This window comes from Sciurus carolinensis, chromosome 3 (assembly GCF_902686445.1).
Source record: "Sciurus carolinensis chromosome 3, mSciCar1.2, whole genome shotgun sequence".
NCBI classification, from domain to species: domain Eukaryota; kingdom Metazoa; phylum Chordata; class Mammalia; order Rodentia; family Sciuridae; genus Sciurus; species Sciurus carolinensis.
The window spans coordinates 17,968,412-17,989,817 of record NC_062215.1 but is presented as its reverse complement, the minus strand read 5'-3'; the positions used below and the strand labels follow the sequence as shown (position 1 = coordinate 17,989,817).

The 21,406-nt window shown below is 51.6% G+C and overlaps 1 protein-coding gene across 1 annotated transcript in view; it reads right to left on the bottom strand.

Annotated features, from left to right (window-relative positions):
* Nucleotides 1-79: 79 nt before the first annotated feature.
* The window catches only part of Map3k14 (mitogen-activated protein kinase kinase kinase 14), a 43,752-nt gene continuing 22,425 nt past the window's right edge, over nucleotides 80-21,406 (bottom strand). Inside the window, exons 2-16 of the mRNA XM_047545621.1 lie at nucleotides 20,055-20,329; nucleotides 18,923-18,992; nucleotides 16,893-17,091; nucleotides 16,190-16,804; nucleotides 14,652-14,789; nucleotides 8,314-8,443; nucleotides 7,969-8,100; nucleotides 7,401-7,505; nucleotides 6,258-6,421; nucleotides 5,664-5,814; nucleotides 3,566-3,892; nucleotides 3,293-3,399; nucleotides 2,863-3,007; nucleotides 1,898-1,998; nucleotides 80-1,608 (exon numbers count right to left, since the gene is read on the bottom strand). Of these exons, the coding sequence (XP_047401577.1) occupies nucleotides 1,444-1,608; nucleotides 1,898-1,998; nucleotides 2,863-3,007; nucleotides 3,293-3,399; nucleotides 3,566-3,892; nucleotides 5,664-5,814; nucleotides 6,258-6,421; nucleotides 7,401-7,505; nucleotides 7,969-8,100; nucleotides 8,314-8,443; nucleotides 14,652-14,789; nucleotides 16,190-16,804; nucleotides 16,893-17,091; nucleotides 18,923-18,992; nucleotides 20,055-20,310 (2,805 nt within the window). The 5' untranslated portion in view covers nucleotides 20,311-20,329 and the 3' untranslated portion in view covers nucleotides 80-1,443. The remainder of the gene's footprint in view (nucleotides 1,609-1,897; nucleotides 1,999-2,862; nucleotides 3,008-3,292; nucleotides 3,400-3,565; nucleotides 3,893-5,663; nucleotides 5,815-6,257; nucleotides 6,422-7,400; nucleotides 7,506-7,968; nucleotides 8,101-8,313; nucleotides 8,444-14,651; nucleotides 14,790-16,189; nucleotides 16,805-16,892; nucleotides 17,092-18,922; nucleotides 18,993-20,054; nucleotides 20,330-21,406) is intronic.

Below are 21,406 nucleotides of genomic sequence, written 5' to 3'. Positions count from 1 at the left end.
AATGGATAGTCCAGAAATCATGGAGTCCAGTGAGTAGGCAGACAAAAAGAGACACCCATGGCCTGGGATATCTGTCATCACCCCAAACTTTATTGTTTACAGAGTTCTCTACAACCCAACGCTGCAGTTCAGAGGCTGCAGTTCTTCATGTGCTGGGGCCGGCTCTCCCTGGAGCAGCCTGGCTCCATGCTAACAGCTGGATGAAGGCCACGTTGGCTGGGTGGGGGACAAGCTGCTTCTGAGGAGGGATCTTGGTACCCCTCCCTGAAACGATTCACAGTTGATTTAATGCTACATGAGTCCCGAGCAGCTCCCCGCAGAGAAGAGGCTAGGCAGAGGCAGTAGGGAGGGAGTGCTCATCTTAAACTGAGGAGAGGTTTGAGGGGTCACATGCACATGGACAGGTCAAGACTGAGTCCCTTCATCCATGCCCTGGCCTGCTTGTGTCCATGTAGAGCCACTGCCCTCCTGGAGGGCAGCCAGGAAAGTGCTTTGAGGTCATCGGAGTGCAAAGTGTATCTGGCAGTGCCCTGGGGCCAGGGGCTGGGCAGGGCAAGTGTGCTGGATGTTGGCAGTGTGGTGTGTGTTTGTGTGTGTGTGTGTGTGGGCAACAATGCCTATGTCTGTCACTTTCTTTAGCCTCCATGGTGCCCCATCTGCAGACCATTCCTGTCAGGTGTGTCTCGTGTCACTCTTCACTTGTATAGACAAGGGAACTTAGTGCCAGCCAGTCAGTGGCAGGGCAAGGGGACTGCTGTTCTGGGGAGCATCAAAGGGACACATGCTTGTGCCTAAGGGCTGAGAACCACTTCACTTCAACACCTTCTTTGACTCTTGGCTGAACAGAGTTTGACTCAGGAGCTGAGCTGCAACAACCCATAAAGGCAGCATTCCTCCCTCCTCTATCCCAAAGTGGGTCCACAGCCAGGAAGGCCAGGCAAGGGGTCAGAAACCCCCACTAATGCCAAGGGTGGGAACGCCTGCTGCTCTGGTCCTGGATGACCTGGGTATGGGCCCTCACACTCTCACACTTGCCTGTGGGCCGAGAGGCCCAGGGGCTCTCTTGCTTTTCCTGCCCCAGGCTGGAAGCTGCTTCCCTCTGATTGCCAGCAAGTGGTCACTGATCCAAATGGGTCAGGCCAACTCTGTGGAGCAGTGCAGAGAAGACCCTCTTGGTTCCCACAGGAAGAGTCATCCTGCCTTCCTCCTTGGTCTCCTTAGGTGGCTGGAGCATCTTCTTGGCAGAGGTGGCAGGACTCAGGTGGGAAGTCCTGGGGGGTGTATCATTTACCCCCACTTTGCTGCTGCCAGCCCTTGGTTCCACTACTGAGCCAGGGGACAGCAGATCCCCAGGAACAGGTTGGGCCTGTGTTTCAGGGCGGCATCGAGCACCCAGAAGAAAGGTTGCTCAAGGTGGACTGGAGCTAGCCGTGGAAGGCAGGGCTAGGGCCGATTCTCCAGCTGGCCATGCTTGACCCTCCAGCTCCAGGCAAAGCTGCCATCAGGTGCCAGGGTGCACTGCAGATCAATGCCGGAGTCAGGCACCTCCATGTCATAGCGAACAGGCTGCCCATCTTTGGTCACCAAGCTGAAGGCTGTGGCTGGGATCTGGGAGTGGAGAAACCAATGGATTGAGACAGTGGCACAGGGCTCAGAAGCCACCTAGAAGTATAAAACTGACAGTACCCAACCACACTGGGAGACATCTTCCTCCAGCAGAACAGGCAGCCTTCCATTCTGCTAGACTAGGCGAATCCCACCTGGCTTCTTAATCACCGAGACCCATGGAGACATCTGAAGCCACATTCAACTATTCTAGAAGGTATCATTTCTATTTATTTGAAAGCCTTCCTCCTGGAGGGTGGGGACTCTGCCTCTAAGTGTGTAACCCCCTTACCTGGCTGCTGATGCCAGTTGCGATGTCTCCCACCTTGACCCGGTGGAACTCCCGAATGTGCAGGTGTTCACCATTGAGGGACTGTATTTGGACTTTGACACCTAGATGGTCAGCAAGGTGATAGTCAGGAGGGCAGTTACTGGCTCCCCAGGGAGCAGGGACTGGCAGGGGATGGGGGAACCTTTTGTTAGAAGTCACTCTGCCCTCTACAGAGAGAGGCAGGCCTGGCTGTGACGAAGTGGCAGAGCTGAAATTTAGGATGGAGTGGCCCTAATAGTGCACACCTGCTAATTCTTCGTGGCTGCCAACACCTGGAATTTAGCCTGCACATTGCTAAGAGCTGAGGTTGGCTCCCAGGGGGGAGCAGCATTCCAACTTGGATGCAAAGCAGAGAGGAACTGAACACAAAGACTCTTAAATTAGATTGTGGGCAACTTAGATTGCTTCCTGAGCTGAGACAGCCTTTGGCCCAGGCAGTGGGGACGTGATGTCATGAATCACGCTGGCCCAGAGCTGTAGGCTGATGAAGCCCTAGCAAAATCACAAATACTACTCCATGCAACCAAGCTCGATAACTAGGAAATTATACATTGTCTTTCTTATCCTCTGACCTCAAATCCCAGGAGAGGAGTCCAAGGGCTGACTTCTTGGTTAAAATGCTCATGGATCCTGTTTCCTTCTTTTCCCCTCAGAAGACATTAATTACTCAGCTTCTTGACACCAGGCCAGGAGAGTCTGCTCTCCTCCCCAAGCTAGGGGACCTTCTGGGACTCTGTCAGCAGCCCATAAGGGGATAATGGTATTTTATTGTCCCATCAGGAAATGCTTGTGGGTGATCAGGGTCCCTGCCAAAGACTTCATGTTCAGGGTGCCAGGGGAAGGGGACATGAAACTCTCTGTGATTCCTTAGCCCCAGGCAGCTCAGCTGCTATGGGACTGCTGAGAAAGTGAAAAGGGGACCATACCATTGAAGTAGCTTGGGGTGTCAGTGGGCCGTCCCCGGGCCAGCACCATGTTGCAGCTGGAGCTTGGAACCTCCGCCTGGCTGCCCCATGAGTGTACGCCGGAACTCAGGGTGTCCCGAGAACTCTGAGAGGCCTTTGATGGGTTCTGAAACACAAGAATAGACACAGATTCAGGTCCCCAGGTTCAGGAAACCATCTCCAGTCTTTGTCTCTTTTGGGACAAAAGCAGTCTGGGCCCTCCCGGGGGATAGAAGCTACTCATGTCCTAGGCTGAAGGAGGGTAAGGCATATTTCTATAGGGAACCAAAGCCAACCCCCCTGCTCTCCCATCACCCTCCCTTTGCCCACCACCTTCCCATAGCCCATCCCCTAGCTGGACATAAAGCCCCCAGGGTCAAGAAGCATGACTCCCGGTCCGTGGGCAACTCACCTTCTCACTGTCATCTGACAGGGAGAGGCTGTCGAAGCTGAGGCATGAAAGAATTTGTTCCTGCTCCTCCAGAGAAAATGGCTGGGATAGGCTGTTCAGAAATAATTCTGTAGGGAACAGTGGAAAGTGAATGTGGAAGATTAGAGGGGGCCAGGCAGGGCTGGAAGAAGTCAGGCTGGTGTAGAGAGAAGCCTTGGTGAGAGGCCCAGGGCCATGCTCAGGAGCTCAGGAGCCCAGGAGCCCTGGGCCACGGCCACAGCCTGGCTGCCTTACCTATTTCCAGCTGCTGTAGCTCCAGCTCCGGGAAGGTTGCTCTCCGCTCTGGTGAGCTGGGGCTTCTGGCAGGCACTGGGTCCAGGGAGGACAAAGGCAAGGGTTCCCACATGCCAGATTCCTCCTTGCTCAGGGCTGGAGACTTGTTCCGCTCTGGGGGCTCTGGCGGTAGAGGAGGCTGAAGCTTACGGGCCCCTCCGGTGGTGTCCTTGGCTGGTGAGAGCTCCCTGGGCTGGGCTTGCAGGGCCTGGTGGTAGCTGGCTTGGTTTGGCGGTGGATGTCTTGGTTCTCTATATTCTCCCCTCCAAGGGCTCTTCAGACCTCCCACTGTAACACAGAGAGCCCATGAGGGGAGATGAAAACGGGCAGCACGATGCCAGCCCCACAGGAATGGCCCCTCTGAGTGGAGAAGGGCGAGAGGTGAGCACAGGGGGCAGTAAGGTGGGCCCCGGAGGGGGCCTCTTCCGATGGCCCACAGAGCAGGAATAGGACTGTATGTTTTTATTCTGTTTTCCTTCTAGATGTTAGTGGCAAATTAAAAAACTCCAGCAAAATCATTTCCAGAGAATTTTCTTGAGAGAAGAAAAGCTATAAAAAAGGCTCTGGGGGCTGGGAGCATGGCTCAGAGGAAAAGCACTTGCCCAGCGTGAGTGAAACCCTGGGTTCCATCACCACCACAGCAAGAACGAAAAATGGCTCTGTGGCAACACCGAACTAGCCACCCAGCAGCTCCCTCACCCCAATCCCCAGACAGGGCAATTCCCCAGGGAGCCACTTCTCTGGTGTGGGGGTGGTTCCCTGGTGCAGCCTTATAATTGTAACTACCACTTGATTTTGGTGACAGGTTTGTTGGACTTATTCTCCTTTCATTTCTATAACCACTGCCTTTCCTCTTTACATTCTGTTAAGCTCCTTTTTGATTTGGTTGTGTTCTTGCAAAATGTGTCATTTTCACTTGCTGATTTTTTTCTTTTTCTTCCTTTTTGTAGTACTGGGGATTGAACTCAGGTTATCACACATGTCAGGCAAGTGTTCTACCACTGAGCTACACCCCCAATCCTTTTTATTTTTATTTTGAGACAGGAACTTGATAAATTACTCAGGTTAGCCTTGAACTTGTGATCCTTTGTGCCTCAGTCTCCCCAGTAGCTGGGATTATGGGAGTGCCCGGTTCATTTGTTGATTTAAAAAAAATTTTTTTTAGTTGTAGATAAACATAATACCTTTATCTTACTTATTTGTTTATTTTTTGTGGTGCTGGGGATTGAACCCAGGACCTTGTGCATGTGAGGCAAGCACTCTACCAACTGAGCTATATCGCCAGCCCCTATTTTACTTATTTATATGTGGTGCTGAGGATCGAACCCAGTGCCTCCCATGTGCTAGGCAAGCGCTCTGCCACACCGAGGTACAGCCCCGGCCCTTATTTGTTGATTTTTAATTTACAATAAAGGTGTGTGTCACAGATCTCCTCCTGTCGGTTCCTCTTTTCACTCAGCACTCTGGTTTCAGCTCAGTCCCCACTGCTCTGTGAACATGGAGTGGCTTTCGGCACTGGGTGCTGCTCCAACCCCCACCCTGTGCCACTCCACTGTCCAGGTGAGACCCCCACCCCTGCCAATTCTCCTCCCACAAACAAGGTGCAGAACGGGTGGAATTCCTTTGGCAGCGCAGCCAGGAGTGGACGGGCCAGCTCCCTGAACCACTGACTTTGGAGGGCTGCCAGGTGCCCTCCGGTGAGCCTGCAGCCTTGCCAACACAGCCTCGAGCAGTGCCCAGGGCTCCAACTGCCCCTCAGCCCCATGGCACATGGTACTCCCAACGTTCTGGCTTTTCCTAGCAGGATGGCTGTTCAGTGGTGCGTGGCTTTCGTTTGCGCTCTCGGATCCCTAACAGCTTCCAGCCTGGTTTTCTGCATTGCTGCCCTTCCCCCACACTTTTGCAGCACTGCCCCTCCTCTTCCCAGCACCCCTAAGGTTGGTGTCACCCCCTGCTCCAGGTAGTAAGTTGAGGCTCCTGGAGGCTGAGGACCCCATTCTTGACCACCCCCTGCCCTGCCCCCTCAGGGTCCACTGCTTTCTGCCCTGCCAGCTCTTACCTTGCTGCAGTGCCCGGCCAACCTTGCCCCGAAGTTCTGTCGCTGAGGCTCGGTGGACAGGTTCTTTCCTCAGCCCTTCTTGGATGGCCTGGGCTGTGAGAGGGGAGCAGGAGGGAGGGATCTCTCTCACAGGTGGAGGCTCGTTGGCAATCTGGGGGCCAAAAGACAACACATGAGGCCCGCCTCCCCCTCGTTCCCAGTCCAGTCCTCTGTCTTTGCTCTCTGACGCTTCCTGTACCCCCATGCTGGACTGGGGTCTGCCACAAGGAATGGAAAGATCTGGGGTAGAGCCAGGGATGGGACACTTCCTAGAAGAGGGAAACAAGCCAGGTAGGTCAAGCCAGAGTGAGGCAGCAAACCGCCGTCAGGGGGCAGGCGAAGGTGGCCCAGGGACGGACAGAAGAGAGTTCTGACTTGGCATGAACTATGAGGCCCCTCAGCTGGGTGACAGGACTTTTAATCAGGATCTCACATTTATGGCAAAGCCTCCCCCTGCTCATATCTGTCACCGAAAATGGAAGGCCCCCTCAAGCCTGCAGCCCAGGCCCACGGCCCTGCTGCCTCCCTCCTGGCTGTCCCAGAGCCACCACTGACCTTGAGGCAGAGTGGCCCTCGGAAGTACTGAGTCCAGGGGTGGCAGCCGTTGAGCATGTGCAGCATCATGCAACAGCTGCTCCAGATGTCCACCTTGGCATCACAGGGCTTGCCCATCACCACCTCCGGGGCCATGTGGGTCTCTGTGCCAGGGATGTAGTCCGCTAAGAAGGCCAGGGAAAGACAGAAACATCACCAGTGACCTCGGGTGGGCAAGAGCCTCGGCAACGCCCATTCCAGTTAATTAATTCCAGGGGTACCTTGAATTTGTGCCACCTGAAGTACTTCAAGTAAAAAAAGCCTCCAAGCAAACCTGCCAGCAATGAGCTCAGCCAGGAACTCTGCTGAGGGTGCAGAGCAACCTATCATCCACAGCATGGCTCTGACCTTCAGACTGAATTCATAAAAATAGGGCGGGCACTGGTCATTGAAAATTCAGGATGGAAGACTAATTGCTGCTATGGTGCTTCTCAAATGTTAGTAAAATAAGAAAGAAAAAAAAATATTCACGATCATCTCTGTGATCAAGAATAGCAGGAATTCTTTTCCCTGACTCTCTAATACTTAACTGTACTTGCAATATTTTACAATGGGCATGGATTATTTTAATAATCAGAAAAATGGAGGTCAAAATAGACATTTCAGCCTGGTGTGGTGGCACATGCCTATCATCTCAGCAGCCTGGGAGGCTGAGGCAGGAGGACTGCAAACAAGTTTAAAGCCAGCCTCAGCAACTTAGTGAGGCCCTTAGCAACTTAGCAAACCCTGTCTCCATTAAAAAAAAAAAAAAAAAAAAAAAAAAGGTGGGGGGAGCGCTGGGGATGTGGCTGGGTTCAATCTCTGGTACAGGGCCGGGGGGGACCCATCTAGGGAGCCTGGGATCTATGGTGGAGTTCTCCGCCTTCCTGTTCACTTCACTGTGCAACTGGAGCAACAGAACCGAGTACCTGACATCCATGACTGCATTTATACATAACAAGAGCCTTGTAATAAGCCAGGGTGGTTGTGGGGTTTACATCTATTGGGGGACATAAAGTGCTCACATCGCTCGTTCCCACTGTGGAAGCACAAAGGCGGGAGGCTAATGCCTAGTAAAGGGCACTGGCTACTGTCATCATGGGGAGGGGCACTCTGGGGCCTTACCTGTGAGCAAGGACTTCCCCAAGCCATCAGGCTGCAGGCACACGGCATGGCCAAAGTCGCAGAGGGCTGCGCGGCTCCCATCAGTGGACAGGAGCACGTTGTCAGCTGCAGGCAAGCACCCAGCACAGGGGAGGAAAACAGTTGAGTCACGACGGGTCCTAGCCCACCGGGGCTGCCTGGCCTGGTCTCCAGTGAGGTAATATTCTGGTCTACCCTACATGGCAGCTGCTGCTTCGGATTCATTTCATTAGACATGGAGAAAGGGGGGGTATCAGTGCAGGCTAGGGGCAGGCAGCAGGCAGGATCTGAGCAGGAGGGGACAGGAGCAGGGGCTACTCTTGGGTTGAAGCTTGGTTTCCAGTTCTGTGGGAACCATGCCCTGCTAACTAGGGTGCCAGGCAGAGGGCCCGGAGAACACACTCCCTTCCCGTAAGGCAAAGTCCTGTCAGCCCGCTGCAGACCCTGCCACTGGAGATGACCAGGCAGGCCCAGAAGAACTGGGAGGCAGCCAGGAAGGAAGGCCTGGGGGAAGAGCCTGTGGGACCAGCTGTGGGGGTGGGAGTCTCACCTTTGATATCTCCATGCAGAATCCTGTGTGTGTGGAGGTACTCCAGCCCCTCCAGGGCCTGGCCCAGGTAGTAAAGGGCCCGGTCTTCTGGCAAACAGCCCTTCTGCTTTATGAGCTGGCCCAGCGAGCCACCTAGGGGACCAACGGCCAGTCTTTACATGGGGCTTTCCCAGGTCTCCACACAAGCCAAGAACAAGGGCAAAGTGCAGGTGGTGGCAAAGCAGGCCTTTCCTGCAGATGTTATAGGGCCAAGAAGTTACATGTGACTGACTGGAGACCAAGGTCAGCCTGGGAAACTCTGGCCCTTGAATTGTGAGGGAGAAGGAATGGACCCTGGCTCGTTACCTTCCAAGAGCTCCATGAAGATATTGATCCAGGGACCTTCTCTCACAGCACCATACAAAGGGACGATTCTGGGCGAGGTCAATCCTGCACATGCCATCAGTTCCTCTGCCCGAAACACCTCGACCCGCACCTGAAAGGGCCCAGTGGCAGCTTGAGTCAAGGGAGAGGGGCCAGCTGGGTGACTGGCATCCCATGGGGACTCTTGGTGCTCCACATGCAGATGCTGCCAATGCTGCTAGAGGTGATGCCCAGGCCAGATGGGCCAGGTGGGTCTGCTGGGCTCTCAGACTAAACTGTGTACTGTGTACCCTTGGCGTCAGGGACAACTGCTCATACTTAACTAAAGTTCCTCAATGCTGACAGTGTGAAAAACAGTACACAAACCTTATCCAGGCTCCTGGCATGCTTCCCACCCTCAATATGCCAAACCCAGAACTTACTTCCCCCCCAACCCAATTGTCTGGGCAATTTCTAGGACATGGGGCCATGTCTCCCCTTCAGAAGCAGGCTTCTCACCTTTTCTGCCTCTGGAACCTAAGCACCCCTCTCAGCACATTTCTTATCTCTTCTTGTAATTATTTGTCTCTTTTCCCCAGAGGACTAAAATGTCTATGTAGATAGGCCTGAACTTATATTTACTCTATTGTCAGTTCTTTTCCTAGCTTTGGGTACTGATGAGGCTTCTAGGGAGGGTTTTGACGAGGGCCACTCCTGCTGTGACCAGCAGGACTGGGAACATCCACTACTTTTTTTTTTTTTGCGGTGCTGGGGATTGAACCCAGGGCTTTGTGCTTGTGAGGCGAGCACTCTACCAACTGAGCTATCTCCCCACCCCCATCCACTACTTTTTGCAGGGACCTGCAGCTTGCCATGGCAGGAGGAAACAGGCCTTGGGTACAGACATCTTGGGCTTAGATCCTGGCTCGGCCATTTAAAAAAGTGCTGCATACTTCCCATCAACCACTCTGCCATGGTGGAGACAGTGATATCTGCTCCAGGTAGCGAGGATTTGGAAAGATGCTAGTCGGATCCATGTCTGGTCGCCACTGGGCACTCAGGAAGGGCTAGCTCTTCACTTCCTCCCACAAACTCAAAGAGCAGCTTGTTAAACACTTAGATTTCTGCAGAGTCCTTGCTGCTGCTGCTGGTTCTCCTGTAAGCCTGGAGTGGCATCACCAGGGGGCGCCAGTGGTCACAGAACCACAGAGATGAGTTAGGGACCCCCATGTTTTTGTTTGGGATCTTGTTGACTTGGCAAACAGGAGTTCTGATGATGTGGGGCTGTTGCGCTTTTGCCTATCCATGGAAAATCTCTGCCACCTTGCTAAAGAATTATCTGGTTCAGTTAAACCACCTACATGAACTTTGACTTTTGTTAGTGTTCTCAGCTCTGAAAAGGTCACTGAAACTGATTGGAACTAATTCACCTGAAGGATTTGTACCAGCAAATATCTTTAACCTTAACACTGTGTCCCCACCACCCGCCACCCCCAGCTGTGACGTGAAGCACCCCAAGGCACCAAGAATTCAGAAGGATGCTTTGGTATATTCTGCATTTGAGGTAAACAGGGATGCTCAACGTCTGCAGATGGTGTCAAATACTTCTAGAGATGGTTCAGTTCCAAAATTAAATCATAATGAATTCCTTTTAATTCCTGCAGATCAAACCCAGGGCTTCATGCATGCTAGGCAAGTGCTTTACCACTGAGCTATCCCCAGCTGGCTGTATTCCTTTTGATAATATGTTTTTTAAGAAGCTAGGATTTTGGAGGTTGCTGCGATAAAAAGTACTTTGTGGGGGATGTGGAACAGGAAATGAAGGTGGTGTTATTCAATTGATTTCAAAGTTCAAGAAGCCATGCAGTGCCCAACAAGGCCTATGTCACATTAGTAATTTTAAGAAAGGAAGTAAATTGTTTTTCTTTCAACTTTTGCTTTCAAATGGTTGCTAAGTTTTATGATAGATTTATTATTTAACCTAACTATTTAATAAACAGATGGTTAGGTATTTGTTTTGGCCTGGGGTGCCATGAAAAATTGCCTTAGATATTAAATAAGGATTGTGAACCAGGATAGTGTGGGAAACTTTGGTTTTGCTTCTAAGAAATCTCTTTGTCCTCTAAGTGTCCCACTAATGCTAAGTCATTTCCAACACCTAGACCAAAGTGGGTCAGATGGGAAACCTCAAAAAACAAGGTGCTTCAGAAGTCTGGGTGAACCAAAGGAAGCAAGGAGAAAGGGCTGTTCTCAGGGGATCGTGGGGAAAGCACCCTAGTCTCTGGGTCAGCTCGGCTGCCCAACTAGTACACCTCTCCTCTCTGGACTTCAGTGTCCTCAGGCCCAAAGAGAGAGGGCCGGATGTGATGAGGATGTTAGTGAGAACCAGTGTTCACTGCCACCGACGTAAGCCAGGCACAGTTTAAGCACTTTCTAAGTATCGCTTATTCATATCTTGGCCTGTGAGGTGGTGCTACCTCAGACGAGGAAGCTGAAGCCTGGACAGGGACTTGTCCAAGGTCACTGGGAAAAGTGTACCACAGCCACAACTTTGGTCAGGGAAATCCAATGCTAGAGGTGCCACCTGCTCTACCTCTTGAAGAACTTTCTGGGCTTAGCCTTTAATCCTGGCGGTTTGTACACACATTCAGGAGGGAGCATCCCCAGGGGGATGTGTGGACAGTAATCAGCCTACTGCCAAATTCAGAAGCCACTTTTCTCACTTCAGAGACTGTGCGCCTGACATGGGACCACTTTTCCTCCTTGAAACTCTCCCCTTTTGAGTTCTTTTGTATTATCTGTTTTATTCCATCAGGAAAAAAGAAGACATAAGCAATTCTACAAGTTCTTTAGAAGATTCTAGCAATATCAACATGGGAAAGGGAATAATATAGGACTGGGCACATAGATGTCCAGGAAATACTAGGTGCTCCCCCATTTCCTCATTGCTATCAAAACAGTCTCTACTTCATCCTTGTTCTGTTTTCATTCTAAACACGTCCGGGCTGATGGCTGCGTCACCTACATGCCACGTAAAAGCCTATCCCTGGTTAAACTCAAGTTCCTTCAGGTCAGGCCTGTGGATTCCACAGCTCTGCACCCAGCCCCTGCACAGTGTCTGGCACAGAGCAGGTGCTTGGTGACAGCTGGTTTGACTTGGCCTAGGCCACACTATCCCAGATCAGATCCCAGAGCCAAAGGGAGGCTCCCAGAATGCCATACTTGAGCCAGATGTCCTAAAACAAAAGGTTCTTAACCATCTTTGGCCCACAGACCTGTTTGGGAATCTGATAAAAGATATGGACCCTCCTCCATCAAAAGTGTGTGCGCCCACACATCAACACACACACGTTTGAATCACATTCCAGGAGTTCAGGAATCCTCTGAATCCACTCACTGATTGGAATAAAAATTTTCATGTTGGTGTTAAAAAGCACAAGAGTGTGGTTGCAGTGGTGCACGCCTGTAATCACAGCAGTTTTGGAGTCTGAGGCAGGAGGATCGCAAGTTCAAAGCCAGTCTCAGCAACTTAGAGAGGCCCTAAGCAACTTAGTGAGACCCTGTCTCTAAATAAAAAATAAAAAGGGCTGGGAGTGTGGTTCAGTGGTTAAACGCTCCTGGGTTCAATCCCTGGAACCAAAAGAACAATAACAACAAACTCCAAAACCAAAACAAACAACAAAACACAAGAGCTGTATAGGAACCACAAGGAACTCAAACTCTGAACATGAAAATATCATGGTACAGAATAATCTAGAGAGTAGGGTATCATTTTTTTTTTTTTCATAATCTCATTTAATTTTTTTTTTTTTTTTTTTTTTTTTTTTTTGTGGTACTGGGGATCAAACCCAGGGCCTTGTGCTTGCAAGACAAGCGCTCTACCAGCTGAGCTATCTCCCCAGCCCAGGGTATCATTTTTATAAACGAAATAACCTCATGCTTATACATACATAAAAAGTCTAAAAAGATTTATGTCAAGTGGCATTTATCTTGGTGAATAGGATTGGGGAACAAGACGACTTTTACTTTTTGGCATCATAAATGATTTTATAATAAGTCTGAATTTGTTTGCAATTAAAACAAAGATCGGCTGGGCATAGTGGCACATGTCTGTAATCACAGTGGCTTGGGAGGCTGAGACAGGAGGAAGACCCCATCTCAAAATAAAAAATAAAAAGGACTAAGGATGTGGCTCGATGGTTGAGCATCCCTGGGTTCATTCACTGGTACCAAAAATAAATAAATAAAATAAATAAAGATCAAAGATAACTTTATTTTTAAAAATTCTGCATTAAACCCTAGACCTATAGTCAATCAGCATGTGACCAGAGGCCAAGGATGTTCTAGAAGGAAGACCAGGGGAATGCTGGCATTACCATGTCACATCACACATCCGGAATCCTTCCAGGAGCATTGAAGGAGCATGGACTTGCTCTGACCCCATGCACAGCCTAACCTCTGACCCCTTGCTCACTTCTGTCCCTACCCCCTCATCAGGGAGCTTTTCCTGTGGTGTGTGAAGTTGGGGAATTGAACCTGGGGCCTCATGCGTGCTAGGCAACTGCTCTACCACCTCGCTACACCCCAGGGAAAGGACACCACTGCCTGCCCAACCAGTAGCGGCTGTGTGGAAGGCCAACAAGCCATCCCTGCTGGGGCTCCTGGGTGGGGGAGGTGGAGTTCTGACTGTGGCCAGCTCTGGTTCTGGGAAGTCCAGGTCTTATGCTTGGCGCATTCCCTGCTGCCCAGGCACAGGGGATAAGAAATGGAGTATTGTCCTCTTCCACCACATCAGTGTTGTTTACCTTGTTGCCTGGGACTCTGAGGACCTCAGCAGAGGAACAGCTGAGAACCCAGTGACTAAGCTCCCAGAACTGGGTGCCCGTCTCTAGGACACTTCACACTCTCTCACCCTCCTCCCACGGCCTCTCAGGAGGGACAGCTGAGCCTTCTCCGGTGGCCTGGGGAAGGGAACTGCAGCTGAGGAGGTCAGGCACGTGGCCCTGGCATCTAAGTGGAAGATGATCCGTGCTGGCAGGGACTCAGCATGCGTTTCTGCCAGTGGTGGATGGGAGGGTGGTGCTTGCTTATTTGACACAGTGTATGTGAAGTTTGGGGTAAAACTGACAGATTGACTCCTCTCTCATCCCACAATGCTGAGGTTTGAACTCAGGAACTCCAATAGCTTGGCCCAAGTACAAACCCAGGAAGCCAGGGTCATTTGCTGCCCACCTAGAGCCTCACCCCTGGAAGTCACAGGCAGCCAGGACGGTGGTGGCAGGGTTCACTTTGCATGGGACTTGAGTGTGCAGTGCCTGTCTGGTCTGGCACCTTGGTCCTTTTCCTTTTGGGGATCAGAGTGTTTGATATAAGCCACTTGAAACAAATCCATCTGAGCTTATGTCACCTTGTACCATGGGCCAAGAAAATGGTTCACCCTGGAGTTTGGAGTTTGGGTTGGAAACAAGGGGGTTTCCAACTGAGGGGAGCTCCAAGTTGGGGTGGGAGAACAGTGCTGTAAAGAGCAGGGCCAACACCCTCAATGTCTATGGCTCTGCAGCTGCTGTTGATTGTCACCTGGGCCTGGGCTGCTCTAGGCCCAGCTGGGTGGTGTCGAGTCATTGAGGAGATGATGGGTAGGAGAGGTGACTCCAGCCTTCTGCTGCTAATCAAGACCTTGGGACGAGTTCTCCCTTCCATTCCCTCTTCCTGAAGAGTGGTACAGAGCCACATGGGTCAGACAAGCCTGGGTCTGAAACCTGATTCTGCTGTGCCAAGCCAGCTCCTCCATCTCATGTTGAGTCCTGTTTCCCCTGTGATGTCCCTCTGTGCTGCACCTGGCCAGCGGGTGGCAGGGCTTGAACCTGAAGCAGACCTGTGTGTAACTCCGTGTCCGCCACCTCCTGGGGGGCACCTGACAGGTGGAGGCCACGACTCTAATTACCTTCTGGTCTGAGTGTAGAGTAGCCCGCTGGGTGGCTTGCAGGTTTTAGCTCAGCAGGGACTTCATGAGGATCCGACCACCTTCCAGGTTTGGACTTGCCCCTACAGGCCCTGGTGTCGGCAGTGGCCCTGGCTGCATTCAGACCCTGAAGCCATGTGCTCTCACATTGCTTCTCACAGACATGCATACCGAGGACAGCAACCAGCCCAGGCCATGTGACAGACTGCTCCCTTCCAGTTCCAGCTGACCCAGGGCAGCTAGTGATGGCCAGGTTGTTATCAAGTCAGAGCCAGGGCAACCCTGTGGCTGACCTTGAAAGACAGAACATGGATGGCGGCAGCCCTTGCCTGGCTTCCCCTTCGGCCCCTGGAACCCTGATGTGCCTTTTCTGGCGTACCTTTTTGACAGCACACTGGAAGCCTGTCTGCTTGTCCTTCATCCTGTGGACCTCTCCGAAGGAGCCTCTGCCCAGGCGGGGCTGGCGCGTGGCCCAGTGGGCTTCTTCTCGGTACTCATAATCCACTGGCTTGAGCTTCTGGGGTTGGCAGGAGAGAGAGGCCAGTTTCAGTGGTCAGGGCAGCAGAGGGACAAAGGGCTACAGTGGGGAAGGCTCTCCACTGTGGGCCCTTGCCAGGGCTGCTGGCACCACCAAAGACACCACCCCAAGGGGGTCGAGGCAGGCTCTTAGGGGGGACCAGAGGGGGGCTTAGGCAAAGGTGAGCTGCACCAGCTGCCTGGGGCCGGATGGTTCTTGTGAGGAAAGACCTCTCAGGCTTGTGATGGTGGGGCATATTTGGAATTGCAACAACCTTGACAAGGAAAAGATTTAACTCGAGAGCCAAAGGGAAGAAGAAAGGGAGGAACAATGAGAAAAGGCAGAGCTAAAGGGATAATATGAAGTAAATGGAATAAAACCCCCCAAAGTAAAGCTAAGCACAATCATTTAAAGTTCTGAAGGTATTCAGGAAGAGAACTAGAGGAAAAAGGAAGGAAAGGAGGAAAGGGTAATGATGATGGCAAAATGCTCATCCTTCTTATCAGGTTATGAGATAAAATCTTGAGCTGCTCTTTATTTATTCTATTTTCCAGTATATGTATTATTCATACAAACTTTTTTTTATTTTTTTGTACTGGGGATTGAACCCACACCCCCCAGCCCTTTTTATTTTATTTTTTAATTTTGAGACAGGGTCTTGTTAAATTGCTGAAGTTGGCCTTGAACTTGGATCTTCCTGCCTCAGCCTCCAAAGTTGCTGGATTACTGGCCTGTATTATTCATATAATACGTGCAATTCAGTTTTAATGATGTAGCTCATAAGAAGAACAAAAAAATACAAATGGCTAGAAAGGCTGTGGAAAGTGAGGTTGTAGGTGGAAAGGAATATAACTGCTGCAGTTTGGATCTTAAATATTCCCAAAAAATCCAAATGTTGGAGGCTTGGTTGTCAGACTATTGGGAAGTTGTGGAACCTTCAAGAGGTGGGGCCTAGTGGGAGGAAGTTAGGTCATGTGGGGGGGTGTCCTTGAAGAGGATATTGGGACTCCTTCCTGTCTTACCTTCCCAGCCACCAGGAGGTGACCAGGCCTCCTCACCAGGCACTCCTCCTGTGGTGTACTAAACCACCAAAGCAACAGGATCAAGTGACCATGAACTGAAACTTCTGAGACTATGAGGTAAAGTAAACCATTCGTCCTTTCAAACTGATTATTTCAGGTATTTTGTCACAGTAATGGGAAGCTGACTAACAATCCCCAGAGAGTACTTTGCTACTATTTGCTTTGTTACCATGGGCATGAGTGACTCTGACAGGGAGAGAACCATCCCCCAAGGTCTGCTCTGCTCCCATAACAGGCCCCACCTAACCCCCAGCTGTGGCTCCTGGCTTGGGAGTTAGTGGTGAAGGTATTTATAAAGGAGTTTGGGGGATTAGTTACCTCAGTAAGCAGTACGCCTTCGTTGTCCTCAGTTTCGGTGCTGGGCCTCTGGGGTCTGGAGCCCCCTGCTGACCAAGTTTTGGCCAGGCTGGCCAGGCTGTGAGCCTGGCCTGAGCTCACACTGCCTTGCAGAGCATGCACCAGGTACTCTTCCACAAACTTCTCACGGGAGCTATGAGTCGGGCAGCTGGGCTCCAGGTGTGGGCCAGGCAGGGGTTTCTGACTGTCTATGCAGGTCAGTTTGCTCAGGTGTGGGCCAGGCAGGGGCTTCTGGTCATCTACACAGGCTAGTTTGCCCAGGAAGAAGGATTCCAATGGGTGAGGTTTCCAGGGTTGGAGAGGGTGGAACGGGAAGGGATGGGGCAGTCTGCTGTAGGGAAAGGGGTGAGCAGAATGGGGCAGGGGGCCCATGTCCTGCGGGTGGTGGAGTTTCCACACGTGGTTTAGACATTGCAAGGGGCTGATGAGTTTGTGCAGTTCTGGTCGAGGTGGTACTGGCCGTAGATCCTCGCCGAGCTTCTTAAAGCAGAGATGGTCAAAGCCTGGTTCCTTCAGAGGCTTGGTGAACTGGGGGGCGTTTCTGACATACAGGGTACCTAGTGGAGACTCATCCTCCTGTGGGGAAATAGGTGTTAGGACACAGGGCCAGGATGGGGCACAGGCTCCATTCCGAAGGCCCCATGAGCTGGGGACTGGGCCTCACCTGCACTGGAACTGTGCAGCTCTCCTGCTCGGGGGTTCTGGGCAAGGGTTTGGCCAAGGACACTCCTGCCTTCGAGCTCTTCTTCTTCCGTTTCTTCCGGGCTTTGCTGTGACGCTTTCCCTTCCAACATACACGGGCCATTTTGCCCTCGGTTGCATGGGCCACATTGTTGGGAATTTGATCAAGACTCTCAGATTGGCTGTCAAAAAAGGGATAGATCCATGTTTTGAGTACAAGAAAGCAGGAGGATGGAATGATTCAGATAAGAGTGAGACAGACTTGAGCATAAATCCCAGTCGTGCATCACTTAATGGAAGGGGAACATTCCAAGAAACCTTGTGTTCTGTGATTTCATTGTGCAAACGTCACATTGTAGTTATATGAACTAAGACAGCTATGAGGTCACTAAGTGATAGCTCATAGAACCAATATTGTGTATGTGGTCTACTGTTGACCAAAATGTCATTATGTGGCACATGACTGCACTTGTGCAAATGTGGGTAAGGTCCTAAACCCTAAGGAGCATCAGTTTTCTCATAAAATGAAGTGGTGCATGCCTGTAATCCAGCTGCTCAAGACGATGAGGCAGGAGGATTGTGAGGACCAGCCCAGTCTGGGCAACTTAGAGAGATCTTGTCTCAAAATAAAAAATAACCGGGGATGTAGCTCAGTGGTAGAGTGTTCACTTAGCAAGTGTGGGGCCCTGGGTTCAATCTTCAATACCACAAAAACAAACAAACAAAACAAGGTAGTACTTTTTTGCCATTCAGGGTGGAGATGAGTCTTAAACAAAATAGTTCATTTAAAAAACACTAGCTCTGTGCCTGACCTCAAGGCAGGCTGCCTACTACCCTGGGCTCTCAGGGGACCACACTCAGGGCAAGCATCCTCAGTTCTGATGGACAAGAGTGAGTTTGTTTCTGTCCTCTCTACCACCACTGGTTCCTAGAGCTACCTGGCTGCTGTGGGACCACAGTAGGCAGCTGTTGAACACCCGCTGCCTGGCTAGTACCTGGCTACTAGGAGGCCTGTCCTCTGGTGGTCTAGAGGCTAATCACTATGGAGGCTCTGTCTGGTACCTACCCCTGCCAGGTGTTATAGGAACTGACTACAGGGCTGCTGCAAAATAGCTGTGGAGCAGACCCTAGCTTCAGCCTCCTTTCCTTGGCCTCACCTTCTATCCTCACAAAAGTGGCTGGAGGCCTGTGGCTTCTCTCAGGATGCTGACAGAAGTGGGGTCATTAGAATCCCCCCTTCTCTGTGCCAAATGGAGTCTGAGGCAATGTAAGCAATTGAACCAAGCACTGAGCATTTCTTTTTTCCTTTAATTTTTGAGTTGGGACCTCTTTTTGTTGCCCAGGCTGGTCTCAAACACCTGGGCTCAAAGGCTCCTCCGACCTTAGCCTCCAGAGTGCTGGAACTACAGACACGCCACCACACCTGGTCTAACCAAGCATTTCTTGGCCTCTTTATCACTAGCAATTTCCAAATACTGATGATAAAAAGTCTGCCTGGTGGTAAGGGAGGGAACTGTTTCTAGGTTGAACTCTCGGTTGCCAAAATTCACCTGAGGGAATGGGGAGCCTGGGGACAGACAAAGCCTGGCCCTGGCTTCCTTCCACAGGCCATCCAGTGGCTCGAATCTGCGTCCCTTACTGTTTTAACAGTCCTTATGCCTACTGGTCGCACAGGAGTAAGCTACCTCTGGTGTTTTCCCTGAGGACAGTAAAGGTGGCCCCTCTGGCCTGTGCTCATGGCTGCACGCCAGCTGGAAGTAGCTTCTGTTCCCAGCACCCTCCCTGTTGATGGGAAATCAGGGGCGCATCAGGACTCGGAAGAGAATAAAAATAAAATGTCAAGCTGATGGGAGCCAGGAGTCCTCCATGAGTGGTGAGGAGCTTGTGCAAAGCTTGCCTGGCTGAGAGCGCGGCTCGGAGGGGAAAGCTGGGCGGCCGCCAGGGGCTGAGCCCAGGTGCCGAGCAGGGGGCCAGGGGCACTGGGGAGCAGCAGGGCGGGCAGTGGCTTCTTACCTGTACTGTTTAGACCCGGCGATGAAGATTCGTTCTGAAAAGGTGGGGCTGAACTCTTGGCTATTTTCACCTATTAAGTTAAGGAAAAAGGGTTGGATTAGCAGGAAGAAGAGCAAAATCGGGAAGTCAGCACTTAGGAGAGAGATTTTAGAGAGTCCCACTTAGGCCCTCCTTCTCTCCCTTGGGGTCCCCCTCCCTCCAGTTTATTGGTCAAGAGCAGAGGGGACATCTACAAGATGGGGGCTGGAGGATGCCCACCTCACTACACTGACTGTGAAGCTCCAGTGGGACAGGCCACCCAGAACACTCCAAACAGTGCTTAGCACATAGTGGTGGCTCAAAAAATATAAGCTCTTCTACACTTATATTTATGTACATATGGGTGCATTCACTCCATTTCAATTTTTATTCTTTCACCTCAAAAATCAACCAGAAGGCAGTGGGAAACAAGCAAAGGATGTGTGTATATGGGGAAATGCCACCAGGAGCTCTCAGGCTCCTGGGCTGGAGGGGAGGTGACAGGGTAGGAGGGGACTCCTGACCCTCCCTGCCCCTTCTGGGAGTGTCTTCCGCTATGGTAGCTACCATTACTAGTTAGCTCAAGGCATCAGGGGTAGAAACAGAAAGGGCCACGTTGGTCTCACCCTGCAGTGGCTGACTGCCCCTAGACTGGTCCAGCAGGCCCAAGAGCAGGGTGCTCATTCCCTGGGGTGGGGCCCCCTCTGATGGAAGGTGGTGAAGGGCTTGAAGCCCTCGTGGGGCTTTCCGGGAGACCTAGCCCTTCCCGTCTGGGCCTCTCCAGACGCCTGGGCTGCTCCAGACCCAGCTGTTTAGTGGCCTGCTTGAGGATCCTGCAAGAAGTCCCCAGCACTCTTTCCTCTTGGCTCTCTTCCCCTGCTCTGGTCACCACAATGGGCACAGCCTGTGCTCCGTCTCAGTGTTCCATCCTGGCACTTTAATAGTTCCCACGGGTTTGGGGCTTGGACCCCAATGTGCCTTGTGAAAATGTTATGGAGTGGTCACCTGGTCTTGCTCTTTCATAGGGGACCTTGAAGTTGGCCTTTTTCTGTGGCCAGTCGCCCACTGGCAGGCCCGCCCCGAGCCCCATGCCCATAGCAATCCAGGCCCTCACATTCCGCCTGGGCGATGATGGAGATTGCGGCTGGGCCGCCCTCAGAGCCTTCCTTGGCGGTGCCTTTGGTAATCACATCGTTCAGGATGTCCCACTTCCCGCAGAATACTGGGCTCTTCTCCACAGCCTCCAGCTTGTAGACGCAGCTCTGCTTCTTTCCCAGTGACTGCATCTTCTCCTTGGCCTTGGTGAGCTCCTTCTGCTGCCCGACGGCTGAGCCAGGGGCGCCTGGGCAGGCCACTTCCATCACTGCCATCTCCCAGGCTCACTCTCACCTTGAGAAAGACCAGACACAGAGCAGGTCACTCCTAAGCTCAGGCCCCGGGGGGGGGGGGGCATAAGGCAGGTTCCGGGGTCAGGAGAGACAGCGGGGACAAATGGTCTCTGCTTCTTCATGTTCCGTACATGACCTTCAAACACCCCAAGCAGCGAAAGAATCAACTCTCCTCATCTACACATGTTCCGAGTGTGGAACCCCTGGCCCCACTGGCACCCCAAGATACAAAACTCCTCCACTGGGCTAACAAGGATTCCAGCCTGTTCCCTCTAGACAGCAACAATATAAACATCAGGCCTGGCTGCTTCCTCTGTACAATGGCTGAGTCATCCACTGTTTGGCAAACTCTTTCACCAGGACAGGTGGTGAATCTCATCCTCCAAAACCATCACTACATTGACCCACAGAAGCCTTGCCTTCCCAGAGGACATGTCTATGCAGTGCAGTGGCTCCTCTCCAAGTGGACAGAACCAAGGTATTGTGCTGTCCCCTAGCAGGAGGCAGATATACATACAGCCTTGCATCGCTAAATGATGGGGATACGTCTGGAGAAACGCATCCTAGGCAGCTTGACCATTGTGTGAACATCACAGAGCGTACATACACCAGCCACAGTGGCTATGACGTCACTAGGCTATATTATTTTATGGGGCCATTGTATATCTGGTCCAGTACTGATCAAAATGTTATGCAGCATGTGACTGCATAAAATATATATGCATATATGTGTATATATGCATGCATATGTGCATATATATCTTACAAAGTCTAATATTCAGTCTGCAGTGGTGCTCAGCACTTGGCTCCTTTCCCAAGATGCATCTGTGTGTGGTTCTCCAGGAGGGACTGACATGCTTCTTCCTCTATTGTTCAAACTCACTTACTGAAAACTTCTAGATACCATTTTTCTTTCAGCAGGCATTAGTAGTGCCATTTATACTGGAAGCCCAAACACCAACCAAGACTTCTAGAAATCTGAGGGCAAAACATGGGACTCTACCTGTCTCTGGGTCCTCTCTTCACCAGTCCTGAGCCTTCCCAAGGAAGCTGCAGGGGAGAGCAACCCCCATGCTGC